A 19,261-nucleotide genomic window follows, 5' to 3' on the forward strand; every position below is an offset into this window, starting at 1 on the left:
ATGTACCCCTTAACTGTTTAATTTTTCTTATATTGTTTTCTCTTGGATTCCATGTCACTGCACTCTCATGGTTTTCTTTCTACTTCTCTGTGGGTTCCTTCTCAGTCTTCTTGGCAGTCTCATCCCCTGCTGGATGGCCACAGTATCTTGGAGAACCTTAAGACTCCATTCTTAGAATAGCACACATGAATAATTATGTGATATTCTAATTCTCCCATAGTTTATATCCTTCAAAATGATTGTCAGCATAGGAAAAATGATAGGTAGATGCAAGATAGAAAGGATTAAATAAAAACCTTGTAGTCTTGAATTGGAATTTGAAATATCAATATGTACTCTGTGCATGTTAAAAGCATTTTCCCCTTGGGACGCCTGGGTGGTGCAGTTGGTTAAGCATCCATCCGTCTCTTGGTTTTGACTCAGGTCATGGTCTCAGGGCCGTGAGATTGAGCCTTGCATTGGGCTCCATGCTCGTCACAGAGTCGGCTTAAGACTGTCTGCTCTGCCCCTCTTCGATCTCTCTCTTTCTCTCTCTATCAAATAAATAAATCTTAAAAAACAAAACAAAACATTTCCCCCCTACTCTTTCTACTTAAATGGCCTAGGAACAGTGACTAACCCACAATGAGTACCCAGATTGTAGCTTGGAAAAACATTTCTCATTCAGAGAACCAAAGCTCCTTGGAGAAATGGCTGATTCTGGGTCCTGGGAGAAACTGTATAAGAAGAGCTTGGAACATCCTGCCATATAGCAGATAGCAAGAAGTCACCAAAGAGTATTATGACTGAATCCCAGGGATTCAGGAGCCAGTTTGAATTGGCCTTTTCATTTGCCAAAGATGGGACAATTTGAACATCAATAAAGATAATAGCTGCAGTGTATTGAAACCAATTAATACATTTGGTCCATGAGTTTATAGGTGATGCTAAGAAAAAGAACTAATTTCTCTTAGAAGATTATACTGCACCAACTGCTTATTTTGAAAACTGGAAAATAATGGAAAAGAAAGCATTTATTCCTGTCTCTGATATAATGGCTCACTGGCTAAGCAAATAGTAGATGAGGAAAAGTACTCTTCATAGAGATACTCCAGCTATTAAATAAAGGAGGACTGATGGAATATTACCTTTTGGCAACCCTTAATGGAGCTAATGGGTTTAGGCATTGATCACCATCCCCTGACTGCACAAAGAACAACAACCAGACATTTTCTTCCTGGTAGAAGGACACGGTACCATTTATGAAATGATCTTGCCGAAAAGCCCTCAAACCTAAACATGACCAAAGCTCTAGATCCACCTCTCAATTTATAGAAAACACAAAGGAATGTGTTAAATGTCACTACAGGGATGCAATCAGTAAATTCTAGCTTCTGGAAAAATTACACAAAAACAGTCCCATTTCTTCAACAAATATATTGCAAAGGTAGAAGATGAAAAGACTTGCCCACAGTCAACTAAATATCTCATCCTCCCATAGCTTCTGCATACCTCTCTCACAACACATTATTGTGAAGTGTTCTGTTTATAGGCATTTCTGTCTCAGACTGTATGTTCCTCAAGACCAACAAATGGCCTCTTAATCTTCCTTTATTTCCCTTGCATGTAACATGGTACCTGGTGTTTGGTGCAGAGTCAATAAATATTTCTTGTGCAAATTTTATTTGATGACTTCAGTGGTTAGTCAGTCATAGTCATCTTTGCTCCTTGGTTCTTTTGATTAGGAAACTGACAAGTCATAACATTTCCATGTTTGCCTTTTTCACTTTTGACTATTTGGACTACAACTGACTCTTTCAGTGACTTTTAGATTGTACACTTATTGTTACACACACCTGTCCTCTCCCATAGAAATTACTTTATTGTTCTATCTAATTTTATTTTTTTTTAATTTTTATTTATTTGACAGAGAGAGAGACAGAGGGAACACAAGCAGAGGGGGAGGGAGAGGGAGAAGCAGGCTTCCTGCCGAGCAGGGAGCCCGATGCGGGGCTCGATCCCAGGACCCTGGGATCATGACCTGAGCCACCCAGGCGCCCCTGTTTTATCTAATTTTAAAGGTCATGTGTTCTCACTGTAAAAAAATTCAAACAAAATAGAAAAGTATAAAAAAGAACTAGAGCCTTCATGGTTAACCAGGAATAACCTTTTATCCCTTTCTTTCTCTCCTCCCTTTCTTCTTTCTCTGCCACCCCCCCAACTTTCCTCTTGTTGGATTGACCCATCCGTCATTATGTAATGACCTCCTTTGTCTCTTATTATAGTCTTTATATTATAGTCTGTTTTGTCTGATATAACTACCCCAGCTTTTTTTTGGTTTCATTTGCATGGAATATCTTTTTCCGTTTCTTCACTTTCAGCCTGTGTGTTTCCTTATATTCGAAGTGAGTCTCTTGTAGGCAGCATGTAGATATGTCTTGTTTTTTTTTTAACCCATTCAGCCATTCTATGTTTTGACTGGAGAATTTAGTCCATTTACATTTAAAGTAAGTATTGATAAGTATTTACTTACTGCCTTTTTGTTAATTGTTTTCCATTTGTTTTGTATTTTGTCTCTGTTCCTTTCTTTTCTTACTCCTTTCCTTTGTTGTTTGATGACTTTAATAGTATGCTTAGGTTTCTTTATTTTTTGTGTATCCACTATAGGTTTTTGCTTTGTGGTTACCTTGAGGCTTGCACATAACAACATGTATCTAGAACAATGTATTTTTTTTTTTAAGATTTTATTTATTTATTTGACAGAGAGAGACAGCGAGAGAGGGAACACAAGCAGGGGAGTGGGAGAGGAAGAAGCAGGCTCCCCACAGAGCAGGGAGCCCGATGTGGGGCTCGATCCCAGGACCCTGAGATCATGACCCAAGCCGAAGGAAGCCGCTTAACCGACTGAGCCACCCAGGCACCCTAGAACAATGTATTTTAAGTCAATAACAACTTAAGTTTGATCCAGTTTTAAGGTTCTTCATTTTTACTCCCCTCTCCCATGTTTTATGTTTTTGATGTCATATTTTACATCTTTTTGTCTTGTGTATTCCTTAACTAAGTATTATAGTTATTTTTACTACATTTGTCTTTTAACCTTCATACTAGCTTTATAACTGATTAATCTGCTACTTTTAGTATATATTTACTTTTCCAGTAAGATTTATTCGTTCACATTTTCTTGTTACAAATTAGCGCCTTTTCTTTTCAGCTTAAAGAACTCCCTTTGATAGTTCTTGTTAGGCCAGTTTAGTGATGATAAGCTCCTTTAGCTTTTGCTTGTCTGGAAAACTCTGTCTCTACTTCTTTTTTAAAGATTTTACTTATTTATTTGACACAGAGAGAAAGAGACGGTTAGAGAGGAAACACCAGCAGGGGGAGCGGGAGAGGGAGAAGCGGGCTCCTGGCTGAGCAGGGAGCCCGATGCGGGGCTCGATCCCAGGACCCTGGGATCATGACCTGAGCTGAAGGCAGACGCTTAACGACTGAGCCACCCAGGCGCCCCTACTTTACTTCTGAATGATAACTTTTTTGGGTAGAGGGTCCTTGGATGAAAGTTTTTTCTTTCAGTACTTTGAATGTATCTTGCCACTGTCTTCTGGCCTGCAAAGTTTCTGAACAGTCTGCTGATAGTCTTATTGGGGTTCCCTTGTGTGTAACAAGTTGTTTTTCTCTTCCTGCTTTTAGGATTCTCTCCTTCTTTTTAACTGTTAACATTTTAATTATAATGTGGCTTGGTGCAAGTCTTTTTGTCTTTACCTTTTTTGGAACTCTCTGGGCTTTCTGGATCTGGATGACTGTTCTCTTCCCAAGGTTAGGGAAATTTTCAGCTATTATTTCTTCACAATTGTCCATAAGTAGCATATGCCACTATACATCCTGCTGTGGAACCTGCTTTTTTTCTTCATCCAACATGGGAGTATCTCTTTCTGCATCAATAAACATTGCTGCACATTGTCATTTTGCAGACTCCATAGTATTTCTTCTTATTAATATGTATTAATTTAATTACCTAGAACTGTGCTGATGAACATTATATTTCTTCACAATTATTTGTAATTATTCTCTATTACAAAAAATGTTGTAGTGAATTTTTTTAACACATCCATTTGTAGATGTGTGTAGTTATCTCCTTAGACTAGAGGCAGGTTTCTTAGATCAAAGATTGTGTTCATGTAGAATTTCTATATTGCCCTGCCATGTTCCAGAAAATTTTGACCTCCGTTTTCATTGCTTCAGCAGTTGTTTAGCAGGGCTTTATTATACTTGAAGTCTTGTTCATCAGCTCTCAGCACTAGTCTTCAGTAAGTAACTCTCATTCTATATCTTTTTTTTCTTTATTTAGCCCTCTCATTTGGTGTCTTTTCTTGAATTATTTATCTTCTCTGTGGTGGCAGCAGTGACTGTTAAAGTTGTGTAAGATGCAAGATCATGAACTGAACATGAAATAAATGCAGTCTAATATGTGATTATCTTATAGCAACTACCAAATACTGTTACACCTAGCATATTGCTACATGTGTTTTTAAACAAACATTGTGGAATGTTATACCTCTCAAATCCTTGATCATATTTATATAAAAGTTTCATCTATAAATGTCAACTTTATATCTGCTTGGAGGAACTAACATAATACATTATTAACTTTTTTTTTTTTAAAAAGATTTATTTATTTTAGAGAGAGAGAGAGCACATGTGGCGGGGGGGTGTGCGCAGAGGGAGAGAGAGAAAGAGAGAATCTCAAGTGGACTCCTTGCTGAGTGCAGAGGCAGGGCTTTATCCCATGACCCTGACATCATGACCTGAGCCAAAAATTAAGAGTTGGCCACTTAACCGACTGAGCTACCCAGGCGTCCCCGCTATTTACTTCTGTTTTTGTTTTTTGTTTTTTTAAACATTTTTATTTATTTGTCAGAGAGAGGGAGAGAGAGAGAGAGAGGCAGGCAGAGGGAGAAGCAGGCTCTCCACTGAGCAAGGAGCCCTATGTGGGGGTCGCTCCCAGGACCCTGGGATCCTGACCTGAACCAAAGGCAGACGCTTAACCAACTGAGCCACCCAGGCGCCCCCACTATTAACTTCTTAATAATGTTTTAGTCCATACTCATTTATTTCCCAGAATCCTCTTGTAGACGAAAGAACTTGTGTTTTTAGGTCTGACTGATGTATATTCTGACTTCAGCTTTGCTGCTTACCTAGTTGTATGTGAACCTCACTTAAGTTTTCTGGGCTTCAGTTCATCTGCAAAATTGGGGTATATTTGATTGCTGTCTTTGAATGATTGCTCTAAGAATCAAAACATTGGGTGTGAAAATAGTATAGTGGCTAGCAAATATTAATAATTCAGTACTTGTTCCGTCCTTTTCTTTTGTGGCATGCAGTAATACATACTGTTTTTAGATATATATTCACTGTCATGTATACTATTGCCTTCACAGAAATCTTCTCTACATATACCCTCAGAGTCTCAATTTTGCCAATCGTCAAGGTTCTGCAAGAAATATAACAGTTAAAGTACAGTTCATGTATGGGGAGGATCCAAGCAATGCCATGCCGGTAAGAAATGTTCTTTACTTTTCCTGTTCTTCATATATGGTTCAAATAAACTTTCTTTTTTACTTAGTTGGCAGCTCTAAACTGGAAATTAATATTATCTTGTAAACCAAGTTTCTAACTGCATTACTTCCTGTACAGATAGTACAAGTTTACTTGAATTCTTTTTTAAAAGCTTTTATTTAAATTCCAGTTAGTTAATACACAGTGTAATATTAGTTTCAAGTGTACAATATAGTGATTCAATACTTCCATCTTGAAGTCTTAATTATTGAGGGGTTGGTATATGTTAGTCACTCCCAGAGATACAAAGATGAATAAGACTTGTAACCTAGAGGATATGAGATAAACACATAAAATTCTGAAATAGTGACTTACAAAAGAGGATCAGAACAGAATCACCTAGGGTACTCTAACGAAGCACAGATATGTATATTTTTTTCTATTCTTGTCATCTGTGATTCTGATTCTTCTCCTTTAGAATGAAAAGCCAGGTAAGGGAGGTTTAAGTTGATGCGTAGTGTATGAGGTTGTGGTATAGGTTGGAAATGTTCCCCACACGATTCTAATATGTATGATTTTTCCCATGTTTGTTAAGAAATCCTGATAATAGTGCGCATTACACTTACCTAGGGAGCTTTTAAAAATACCAGTGCTCAGACTGAATCTTACTCCAATTAAATGATAGTGTCTGGGGGTGGGAACTAATCATGTATCAGTATTTTTAAATCTTCCCAAGGAATTACATTTTGCAGCCAATACTGAGAACCAAGGTATTTGCTAAGTGTTAGAAGATTGCTATAGGGATTCAAAGGCATAGATGTACACTAGTAGGAGAGAGTGTCTTGCCGAGGTAATAAACAGGTATCACCTGGGGGAGGTATATCTGACCTAAAACCAAAGGTGTTTAAAATGTAAATGGCATTGGGTCTTAGACAGTGGAGGAAAGAAAGCAGCTCTCTCAAGTTGGAGAATGTCCTTCAACAGTGTTACAGCGGTGGGTTGCCAGTGAGCCAGAGCAATGTAAGATAAGTCCGAAATGCTAGATTGAGGCCAGACTGGGGAGACTCTTGATTGCCCAGATTGTCATTTAGGATTTGGGGAACATTAATGCACATTCTGTGAAATATAATGTAAGTTCCATGAAAGTAGATTTTAGGCCCAACTAAACTTAGTAACATATGGAGTAGGAGCACAACTGTCACTGTAGATGTTCAACTTCTGAGAACCCTAGTGGAATGAAAATGAGCTTAAGAATAGGTGCATTGTTAACAGAGTTTTATTTTAGCCTTCTGTGTCAGTCATTAAATCAAGTTCTGATTTTCTACTTACTAGGAAAGCTGTATATTTTCTCTTTTCCTATTGTCCCCGTTTCATCCGCATTTATAGATCTTGACAGGAACAAGTACAAATTATTCATCTTTGTAATCTTCAATGGCAGCTGCCTCAGATCTTTGCATATAATACATGCTGAATAAATATTTATTGGTAAATGTAGAATTTATTTTTGAGGTTTGGAATTAGCATTTCATGTGCTTTATTAGTTTTTTATTTCTGCTGAAGGAATGAATGTACTATCACAGTTGATGAAAAGATACTGGATTGTGAAAATGGGTGCTTTGTTATGTGAATTGCCATATGGATTTGAGCTAATGACAAATGCAGTATACATAAGATAATCTGTTGTTATTGTTTGCCTAACAAACTCTTCCTTGTCTTAGCATATATATGGCCTCCTCTGCAGAATTCCAGCTGCATCCAGCCACATTGGCAGTTAGACCACTCCCTCTTTAGGTGCTACTATGCATAGCATCTTCTCATTTCTTTTATGGGCCTTATCACCTTAAGATTATATGTTTATTTCTTCATCTTGTCTACTAGATTGTGAGCTCCTTGAGGGCAGGGACCATGTCATGATTGTAACCTGATGCTTGTCATAGTGCTTGGCACAGAAATGATCCTCAGTCTGTGTTGATGAATGGTTAAAAATACCTGTCAAATGGTCAAAAAAGGGAACACTTCCCACTTTTTATCATTCATGTTTTGAAAATAAATGTGTTACTTTGTGAAAAATGATAGTTTCTCAGGAGGAAAAAAGGTACTGCAATCCTTTCGCTTGTGTGTTATTAATCATATGAAAATATAATGCTTTTATGTTTATCCTAGTGGCTGGTTGAAAGTATAGAAACATAGACACATTGTCCTGGCTTAATTTTTTAAAAAATAAGGACTACTCAAATGGATCCTAAGATAATTTTTTGATCATATATTGATATGATAAAATCATAAACTTCAAGTTCTGTTATTGGAACAACATTTTATAAAAACATGGTAATGTATTCTTAGCAAATTGATGAAATTAGACTTATCTGTGAGAGTCATAATTATTACACCTTTACACACCTTTAAAATAAAAGGACCTGCTTGAACTGTTACAAAAAGAAACACAAATATCTGTTAATATGTTCTTTTTATTTACGGATGGTACCAATTAATCCTTTTGTGTAAGATACAAAGTTTGAGTTATTTTACCAGTTGTGTTGATGGAAGTGTGATGACATGTCCATGTACTTATTTCTGCATATGTAGAGATGGCTGGCCAGACGTAAGAGTTTAACTTATGGCTAGATAACATTGCAAGCCTAACTGTCTCACATAGGAATTGTAAGCCATTTATCTAATCAGCTGCCCTAATTAACTATAATGTTGCTATTAGAACTCAAGAGGCAGATATACATACAAGACTGAATTATTTTACCTCTAACCCTTCTCCAATAGTATTGTACTTTTTTTTGTTGTGGTGGATTTTTTTTTTAACACATCCGAAAGAATATAAGAATGGCGCTCTTCCTTCTTTATAGAGTAGTTTATAAGAAGGACTGGAAGCAAAAGATACATAGCTTGACCTAAAGTAGGATTTTTAAATATCATTTATAAATAATTTATATTTGACTTACAGAATGATTACTGTTTTAGTAGAGAAGCCACCAATTTGTATAGTAGATATATACTACCATTCTAAGACCATATTTCTTACATAAATTCCAAACGATATGCTACATCCAGATTTTAAAATGAATTGTTCACCTTCTTTAAGAAACAGAAAATATAATGGGTAGAAACTTTTCGAATGTTTGAATGTCAGATGGGTCTATAGTTGAAAAGAAATTTACAGCTAAGCAATTGAATTTATTAATGAGCGTCAGTAGGCACATTGTTCTTCATTGGGCTGATTTTGCCCATTGTTCTCCAATAGTTATTAAATCAGACAAATTCTTACATAGATATGAACATCCAGCATTTATTACAACGAAGTTTCAACATGCTGTTATTTGTTACAGGTAATCTTTGGTAAATCTAGCTGTTCAGAATTTTCAAAGGAAGCCTATACAGCCGTAGTATATCATAACAGGTACTGAATTCAAATATTTCTTTCAAAGTTACTCACTTCTCAGTGGCATTGTTAGCACTCACGTTAGTGTGTTTACCAAATGCTTTACTGCACTGAATGTGCAAATTCAAGACAGCTGACATCAGAGTTATAATTTTCAACCTGTAGATGCATATTTTTCATAGACATCAAATATAAGACTTTATACACAAAACATCTTTCATATCAAATTCTCTGACCCTTACATTTTTATTATACTGTTATTGATTATCATTGTGGCCTCTGGTCCTGTGGACTTTCTCTGTTATTTTCCCCTCGACACTTTGTAGTTTTACTTAACTCTTTACTAAGCTTACAGCCATTAGTCAGTTAAATTGGTAGTATTCTCAAAACCTAATAATCCTTTGACTTAGGACCCTTCCAATTTACTTCTTTCGGAAATTTTTAACTTTGGATAACTTTTCATCTCTACTCTCTTTTCTTTTTATTTTGATTATTGAATGCTGTTGGAGAAAAATCACAAAATTCTACCAATCAAGATGATCACAAATTGACATCATTTTATCCATATGATTGGGCTGCAGAAATTCATTTTACTTTATTTCATCTTCTTTTCGGCCCCACCACTCTTTGGTAATCTTGCCATCGCTTTTTTATCCTCTGTCATTTGGCAAGACATATTTTAAGCCTTTCTCCTCCTTTCTCTAGCTCCTACTTATTCTCTGTTTGCCTTACTCTTAGCGTTCCTACTTTATTAAGTGGATTGAGACCATCCAACTTGAGAACCATCCATTTGTCTACTCTTTACCTCTGATGATCTCTGCACGGGTCTGCCTTTCCTTCTGGTTCAAGGGCAGTCGGGGCGCACACCTGGCTCAGTGTGAGTCTTTCCTCTCTGCTTTCCTCCAGTCTCATCCTTGCTCTTTCACTCCGTCACTTAAGCCTTCTCTTGTCCCATCAGTCCCTGCTTCACTGGCTCCATCTCTTACTGTCAAAAAGAAGCTTAAGTTTCTTGTGCTTAAAAAACAAAACAAAGGTCTCTCTTCCGTGTTGTTGTGTAGCATGGTTTTTCCTTGCCCTCCTTAAAACTTTATTCTTTCTCACCCTTACTTAATGACCCTCTTTGTTTCCTCCCATCTTTGTGGACAGTTTTTTGTCTGTAATAATTGCTCTAATTTTTCTTTCTTTCTTTCCCTTTTTTTTTTTTTTTTGAGTATAGATATTCCATACAAAACAGTAAGGTTTCACCCATAACCTTCTTTTTCTATACTTTACTCTCTGTAAATAATCTTATATGTATTTCTCAGAGTTACAGTCAGCGAAAATGCTACTACTTTTATCTTTATGTGGATTGTTCCCAACTCTTATTTTCAGTCATAACCTTCTTTGTGAGGTGCAGACATACATTTTTTAGTGGCCTATTGGGCATGTTCAAGGTGCCCTGCTGCCTTCTCAATATCCATGTGTTTATCCCTGATTGTCTTCTGGACCCTATCTCTGTCTGACTCTTTATTTTTATTAATGGTACCACAATTTTTCCTGTTCCTTTGATTCAAAATCTAAAACATCCTTGCTGTCCTTCTTCTTTTCTCTAATATCCAGTCATCTTTTACATCTTGATAATTTTCTTTTTGCCTGATTATCAAACATATCCTGTGCTCTTCTGTTTCTGGGCCTTTCTTGGATCTCTTTTTCTATTATAATACCAATTCCCTCTACTGATTGAACTCCTATTCATTCTTTAAGGCCCGTATCATATAGTCTTCCTAAACACAATTCCCTGATCCGAAACTTGAAATAATCTGTTCAACTCTCTTCTTGAAGCACTTAACCTTATATGCTCTATTCCAGGGGTCGGCCAACTTTTTCTGCAAAGGGCCCAGTAGGTTTCTTTTAGGGCTTGTGGGCCATATGGTCTCTGTTGCAATTACTCAGCCCTGCTGTTATAGTGCAAAAACAGCCATAGACAATAAGTAAAGTTGCAAATGAATGGGCATGGCTGTCTTCCAATAAAATTTTATTTGTGGACACTGAAATTTGAATTTCATGTAATATTTCAAGTGAAATGTTATTCTTTTTATTTTTTTTAAGGACTTCTAAAAATCATTCTTATTTTGTAGGCTATACAAAACCAGGCAGTGGACTAGATTTGGCCTATGGGCCATAGTTTGCCAACCCCTGCTTTATAGCATTGCTATTGATATATGTGTGTCTTATTTGTATTTCTACTAAATTGTATATTTTTGAGGGTAATTATTTTTTCATGTTTATCTATAAAACCACCACAAAAATAACACAATACTTAGCATAAAGGTGAACAATTAAAAGTACTTGTTGATGAATAACTAGTAGATGCTTAATTTTCCATAAAAGCCTTCACATAGTATGATTTCAGAAAAGAAATGAACTAAAACATTCAGTACCAGGAAAGATACTGATAAAGAAGGTAGTAATTTCTTAAAGTATGTCAATTTGTAGATATATCTTTATTTTTGTTGCTGTCAGCATTAGTAGAATTAAAATGACAACACTGTCTAACATTGTTAGTAAATTCAACTTTCTCATAATTCAGTAGTGATTAGTATGGTCAATAATAAGATGCATAGCATCTTTTATTCACCAAAATCATCAAATTCTCAAATGGCTAGCATTAATTATCTTTCTTGTAGGTATTAAAAGCCTCATCTACCTAATATTTCTGTAATCAAATCTACAGTTGTTAGTGTTGTTGAGGCTTATTTGAAATGTAAGGATATTAGACTTAATAGCATCAGAGTTTTTTCTAATTTGTGGAACAGAATTCACTTTTAATTAGTTGGAGCCATATGGTTTGGATGCATTTTAATTGAATATAATTCTAAGAGATACTAACTGAATATGGAAGGTTGGGATGCTAAGGTTCTATCCATTTTAAGTCTACATCATAAATAGCAGCAATACTTTTCTATAAAAATGCTCCTAGGGACCACTCTCAGTGAATACTGAGGTGAAAATGCCATTGGTTTGATCAAACATGATATTGGTTATATTCTTATAGTGTCTGGGAGCACTTCTAAACTGGGACAAATGCAATTTGTAGGTGTTCCCTGATTTTTTTTCTTTTCTTTTTGTTTTTTTCTTCTCTTTTCTGAGCTGTCAATACATTAGTTTATGTTTTGTTAACATCTATTTCTTTAGCAATGGAATAATTGATATAAAATATTTCCATAGAGAGCCCAACTTGATACTAAGTTGTCTAGAGATACTTGGTTTTTTTCTTTTTTACAAAAAGATAATACATATTAATCTTTAACATGAAGCTGCACTCCTATAATAGAAAAATATTTTTTTATGGTATGGTTTTAAAATATCTACTTATAAAAAACTCCTATTATTTTTTGTATATAATGTGTATCAGAATATAGAAAGCCTTGCGTAGTCTGCTCTTTTATATAATTTCCAATCTAATGAAGATCTCGGCATCAAGGTGGTGATTATTAATGAATTTTAAAATAGTAGGATTACCCAGCCCATTAATAAAAATGGGATGAGAAATTTCAGAAACAGAGGCAGCTCCCTCAACTGGAAATAGGAGTTAGTTACTTAAAGTTTGGGAATAGAGAAAAATATTTTGTACTAGAAGAAAAATTAAGTGTGAATCCTGAAATTAATTTAAAAATTACTCAAATATACCAATGCAATAATTACTTATTTTGAACAAATTACTGACTATTGATCTGTTTTGTTTTGTTTTTTTTGTATGAAGGTCTCCTGATTTTCATGAAGAAATCAAGGTTAAACTCCCTGCTACTTTAACTGACCATCATCATTTGCTTTTTACTTTTTATCATGTTAGTTGTCAACAAAAACAAAATACTCCTCTTGAAACTCCTGTTGGATATACAGTAAGTATTTTTTGTTTAATATTTAGCTGTTCGATCTTAAAAATACTGTAATTACAGTATCTGAGATGAAGTTGGTGTTCATTATTACTTGAGTATTCCTTATCTGATTCCCCATAAGGGTTAAGAAAAGTCATCATAATAAGAAAATACTCATTACTGTAATTAACTAATGTAATTAATTACCTAACATGTGTGAACACTTAGGTGTTGGTCCTGATTATTATGTGTTTACCCAACAATACAGTATAAATATATTAATTTTAATGGTTCTTCAGAAGAGAATGGTTTCAATGTAAAATGATTAAAAGAGACGCTTGGCTATTAAAACTCTTTTGGCTTTAATTAAAAGCAATTAAAACTCGAGTATTTTTTTGAAAACCATTATGATTGAATTGCAAAGGTAAACCTAAGGTGAAGGATATGGTGTCATGATGTGCTATCACAACTTTGTCAGAAAAATCATGCTGCTACCCAACAGAGAAAAATCAACATTTGACTTTTTTTTGTCTCTTGCAATTTATGAAATGAATTTTGCTAAACGTAACAAAATAAATTTATGTTCATGCTTTTTAGTTTTGTTGTCAGCATTGACGTTTAATCAAACCTTTCCCTATATACATTTACACTATTACCCCCATTTAAAATTGATCCACTTGGTGGCCTTTTTCTTCTACTCCAGCCTTTTCTGGGATAATAAGGACCATCTATAGATTTAAATATTGCATGGTTAGTTAGTAATAATAATGTTTTGGGGATCCTCCTTAATAAAATATTGTCAGGGAAGCTTTTCTTTAGAGGAATCATGAAACCTATTATTATTACTTAATCAAATCCCCTTGGTGTTTGGTGATGTGAGACAAATTTGGCTCATACCAAGTTCTTAAAACAGATTTGCCAAATAATTACTTTTGTAACAAACATATTAAACTTAATATTGTTTTCTTTTTAATTAAAAGTGGATACCAATGCTTCAGAATGGACGATTAAAGACTGGGCAGTTTTGCCTACCAGTCTCACTGGAAAAACCACCACAGGCTTATTCTGTACTGTCTCCTGAGGTCAGTATCTCTCCTGGTGAAACTCTCCAGATTGAATGAAATGAATTTTTTATTACAAAGGTATTTTTCTCAAACGAGACCTTGCTATTCTGTCTAGAAGTATGTAGATAATAATACTGTTTTCTCTTAGAATTAGAATTCTACTCTGTAGAATACTTAAAGCTTTTAATCTAAGTATATTGATTTTTAAACCAAAGTAATATGTGAAATATAAACTTAAAAGGCAAATTTGGAGAATTTTCATATTGTAACATGAGAAGCTTTAAATAAGTGAGTTTTTTTGTTTTGTTTTGTTTTGTTTTTAGTAGACAACATTTCACTAAAAGTCTGGAGGAAGGAGTACAAACAAACTAATTTTTTAGAATATTTTTGTAATTGATGATCATGTACGTGAAAATAAAGTAGCTATAAACATGCAATACAAGAGGGGCACCTGGGTGGCTCAGATGGTTAAGCGTCTGCCTTCGGCTCAGGTCATGATTCCAGGGTCCTGGGATCAAGCCCCATATCAGGCTCCTGGCTCCTGGCTCAGAGTCTGCTTCTCCCTCTCCCTCTGCCTCTGCCCCTGCTCATGGTCTCTCTCTCTCTGTATCTCTGTGTCTCAAATGAATAAATAAAATCTTTAAAAAAAAAACATGCAATACAAGAAACATTAGCAGCTGTGATGATGACCTATGTGACTTGAAAGAAACAAAAACATTGAAAAAGCTCAATCAAGAATCAGTAGCCACTATTCGAAACCCAAAGTGCTTTTTGAGACAACTGTTACAGGATGATTTGCGCGTGACTCTTCGTATGCATTAATCTGAACTATGTCTTGGGAATGTTCTCCTGGTGGCATTTATTTTCAGAATAGAACTTGAAAAATAGTCACAAATAAATTTGTATTGTTTTTATTTTTAAAAAACAGAGGCAACAGAAAGCTCCTGCTCCGACCTCCTTTCTTAGTGTTCTCTGTCACTTACTCTGTCCCAGCCACACAGCACAGTGCCTTGGCTGTTCTCAGACGTGCAGAGTGCATTTCCACGTCGGGCCCTTTGCAGTTCCCTCTGCTGGCAGTGCTCCATCACCAGGCCAGCTTCTTCGTTTCATCCAGATAGCCCCTCAAATTCTGCTTCTTCAGACAGGGTATCTCTGAGCGCTTCATTTCAAGTGCAGCCTCCACCATTTTTTATCCCTTTACTTTGCTTTGTCCTCGTATGTGCTTATCATTGACTTTATACTTCATATATCTTTGTTTATTTTCTACAGAGTATAAATTCCAGGAAGGTAGGGACTTTGTCTTTCTTGTGCATTGCTCTCTCTACAAGTACTTAGAATAGTGCTTTGCTCACAGCAGGCAGTAAGTATTTATTAAACGAATGAAGAAAGACAGTAGGAAAGAAAGATGACTCCTTCCTTCCTCCCTTCCCCCCCACCCCACCCCCTGCCAAACCTTTCATTCAGTTTTCTAGGAACACATCTTCTCAGTAAAATCAGCTAGTCTTCTGTCAGGGATTGCATTATATATTTCAAAAGGAAATATTTTAAAAGAAAATCTGATTTTTTGGAAGTTATGCTTTTATTCCTAATTGATTTGCAAATGCAAGGTCAGCTTTCTAAAGGGAGGCTGATGGTTTTCTTCTAGCTACTATGCTGTGTATATGCTCATATATAAAGAATATGGGCATAATTTGGATTTGACTATAGATGTGTAGTATGACTGATAGATAAGTGCTTAAGCTTTTGTATTTTTTAAAATTTTATTTATTTGAGAGATCATGAGCAAGGGGAGGGAAAGAGAGTGGGGGAGAAGCAGGCTCCCTGCTGAGCAGGGAGCCCGACTTGGGGCTCGATCCGAGGACCCTGGGATCATGACCTGAGCCAAAGGCAGAGGCTTAAAAAATTGTGGTAAAATATACGTAATATAAAGTTTACCATTTTAACCATTTTTAAGTGTCCAGTTCCATGGCATTAAGTGCATTCACATTGTTTTGAAAACTAGCCTCTTAAAACTACTTTTAATTGAGGTATATGTATGTCTAAACAATACATTTTTACTTTGCTTATTTTTTGGATTTAATGAAAAGGGTATTATGCTGTATATAATCCTCTGGGGGGACTTGCTTTTTTCATTCAGCATGATATTGCCAAGACCTAGTGTTTCTTTATGATCACATATAATGTTTATATAGTGTATCTATATTTTGCTGGCATTTCATTGTACTTAGAATATAAATCTAGATTTTTCTCCATGACCTCCAAATCTCCAAAGGATCTGAGCTCTTCCACCTCTTTAACATCATCTTCTACCATCCCTGAGCCCGTTCTTCGGTACTTAGAGCTTCTTCTAAATTTTTTCCTGCTTCTAGGCCTTTGAATTTTCTTTCCTCTTCCTGAACTTCACATGGCTGGATTCTTTTCATTTTCTGAATTTTATATAAAATATTACCTCCTCATAGAGGTCTTTGCTTACTCCATGAATTTCCAACTCTTCCTTCTACCTCACTGCTGATACACTCTATCATTTTTAATCCAATTTTATTTACTTAATACTTACCACTATCTGAAATTATATTATTTATTTCCTTACTTTTCTCTATAAGAAATGGTGGGTAAGCTCCCTGAGAGCAGTCCTTGTGTTTGCCATGGAACCTTAGTACCTGGAAAACTGTCTAGAGCCTTCAATAAATATTTGTTGTATGAATTTAAAAAGTTACAGGATTGTTGGTATCAGCAAAACTAAAAAATGAAAATTTTGTTGAGACCATACAAAGTTTCTCAAAGTGATTAGCCATTTGGCAATGAGGAATATCTGTTGTGTTCTTTTCCCCACAGAAACATTGGTCATTTCTTTGCATCTCCCTCATCCCACTCCCCCATTGGGCATTTCATTGACGGGTGGAGAGAGAGGACTCTAGGCTGTGAAATACAAACCCATTTGCCAAATCCCATCCATAGTTCCTCCCATTCCAAAGCTTGAGTGCCATTGAACCACCAATGACATGCAGTGAAGGATATTACCTAACTACCTTTTAAGAAAGTATTTTTAGTATCTCATTTGCCCAAGTTCACTGGGTATTTCACTTCTCTGACCTAAGTTAGAGTTGGACTAAATCTGTGACATCCTGAGTAGCTCACTAATTTTAACTACATTAGTTGAATGTGGTTGATACATCTGTGTCCTCATTTCTACAAAGAACATACCAGGTTGTACCAAGCATAGTCAGGACATGCCATGCCAATATAGATGTATTTAACTATTGACATGGAAGTGTATAATATATGACTACAGTATTTTTATTTTATTTATTTTTGTTTTTAAAGATTTTATTTACTTGAGAGAGAGAGTGAGCGAGAGAGCACCAGTGGGGGCGTGGTGAGCAGAGGGAGAGGGAGAAGCAGACTCCCTGCTGAGCAGGGAGCTGGACACGAGGCTGGATTCCGAGACTCCAGGATCATGACCTGAGCCGAAGGCAGATGCTTAATTGTCTGAGCCACTCAGGTGTCCCTCATCTTCATTTAAAAATTTTCTTATTTTATTTTATTTAAATACAAGTTAGTTAACATATACTGTGTAATATTTTTAATAGATATATTTTGTTTCATCTAAAAAGAAGGAAAAAATTATAGGATTACTGATTAGCAAAACATAAAAAATGAAAACTACATGGATCAACCAAGAATTTAATACTGAATTAAATTCTTGTACATCCATGCAGTGTTGCAGTAGTTAAGAGGAGTAATACAGATTTCAATATCCCACCTCAGTATCCCAGTAGAACATTCATTCATTCATTCATTCATTTATTGAGAGGAAGAGAATCTTAAGCAGGCTCTATACCCAGCACGGAGCCTGATGCAGGGGTCAGTCTCACAAACATGAGATCATGACCTGAGCGGAAATCACAAGTAGGACGTTCAACCTACTGAGCCACCCAGGCGCCCCCCAATAGAACATTTATAATAAAAATATAAAAGCAAACAGTATAGTGACAACCAAACTCACACCTCAAGGACACATCAGTAATTGGGTGATAAATAGTTTGGAAAATATACATCAAGTTTAGCAAGGTTAACTTTTGAAGGGTAGGGATTATTAAAGTTTTTATTGTTGTTGTTTTTCAAATCTCATATACTTTCGAAAGGCAATATATCGTTATTTTCAGGGTTTCATTCCTGGCCTCACCATTTATTAGTTGTGTAACCTCAGGTAAGTTTCTTAATCTCTCTGCTATGGACTGAATTATGTCTCCCCACCTCATCCCCCCCTCCCCCCCGCAAATTCGTATGTTCAAGTTCTAACCCACAATGTGCTAGTATTTGGAGATGAGATCTATGGGAGTTAATTAGGTTCAAATGAGTTTCAGATGAGGTCAGGAGGGTGGGGCCTCATGATTAGTGCCTTAAGAAGAGACATCAGAGTACTGTTACTGTTAGCTGTGTAAAAGCACAGTGAGAAGGTAGCCGTCTGCAAGCTAGGAAGGGTTTCTTGCCAGAAACTGACCATATTGTCACCTTAATTTTGGACTTCTAGTCTCCAACCTGAGAAAATAACTTTCTGTGGTTTAAGTCACCCAATGTATGATATTTTGTTATGGCAGCCCGAGCCAACTAAAATATTCTCTGTGCCAGAATTTTCTCATCTGTAGGTTGAGAATAATTAATGCTTCTAAGAAGGGGTTACGCTGTAGTAGTCTGTAGAGCGCTTAGAGTGGTGCTAGGCACATGAAAAGTGCTAAAGAAATGTTCACCACTATTGTGTCATTCCTATTGCCACACTGCTTGTTGGAGTTTTAAGACAACAGTTCTTACCTTAGCATGCATCAAAATCACCTGGAGAGGTGTTACGCCAGCCGTAGAACCTCACCCCCAGTTTCTGATGCAGGACGTCTGGGTTGGGGCTTGATTATTTACATTTCCAATAAGTGCCCAGATGACGTTTATGCTGCTGATCCTCAGATCAGACTTTAAGAACCACTATATTTAAAGCAGTCTGTGTTCATTTTATTTGCGTATCCTATTCTTTTAAGCTGAAAACAAGTGTTTTGGGTTGAAAGAGCTAGTACTAATTCTTGCTTTAAATAGTTTGAATTTACTGTACCATCTTTCTTTTACAAAAGTTTCAAAACCTGTATTTACCTTAGTAGAGAAATTGCATTTCTTACCAACTTAGTCTTGAATTTTGTAAGAGGAAACTGACTTTAGTCGGTTTTCTTTTCTACGCGTGATAAAAAATGAAACCATGGGAAAGAAATCCCTAAAATATTTTTCCTGAGACTTTCTATTTTGGTCATTTATTTCAAGGATATTTGTAATTGCTTATTGAAGCCTGTTTTGCTTTGTTTTAATGATGATGTCCAGCATCTGTGTCATCTTAGTGTTTGTTGATTGCCTTTTTTCATTTGAGATTTTTCTGG

The 19,261-nt window shown here is 35.9% G+C and overlaps 1 protein-coding gene across 17 annotated transcripts in view; it reads left to right on the forward strand.

Annotated features, from left to right (window-relative positions):
• DOCK7 (dedicator of cytokinesis 7) overlaps positions 1–19,261 on the forward strand; it is a 214,594-nt gene that overhangs the window by 105,175 nt on the left and 90,158 nt on the right. For 16 of the 17 annotated variants that reach the window (XR_013448152.1, XR_013448151.1, XM_078073036.1 and 13 more), the window contains 4 exons: positions 5,415–5,532; positions 8,871–8,941; positions 12,666–12,804; positions 13,761–13,862. Coding sequence is in view for 15 of the 17 variants with exons in the window: in XM_078073036.1 (XP_077929162.1) it covers positions 5,415–5,532; positions 8,871–8,941; positions 12,666–12,804; positions 13,761–13,862 (430 nt within the window). In the remaining 2 variants the exon portion in view is untranslated. Of the gene's footprint in view, positions 1–5,414; positions 5,533–8,870; positions 8,942–12,665; positions 12,805–13,760; positions 13,863–19,261 lie in introns of those variants that run through there. The other variant, XM_078073038.1, reaches the window with a different exon arrangement.

The sequence above is a fragment of the Halichoerus grypus genome, chromosome 5 (assembly GCF_964656455.1).
Source record: "Halichoerus grypus chromosome 5, mHalGry1.hap1.1, whole genome shotgun sequence".
Classification (NCBI taxonomy): Eukaryota; Metazoa; Chordata; class Mammalia; order Carnivora; family Phocidae; genus Halichoerus; species Halichoerus grypus.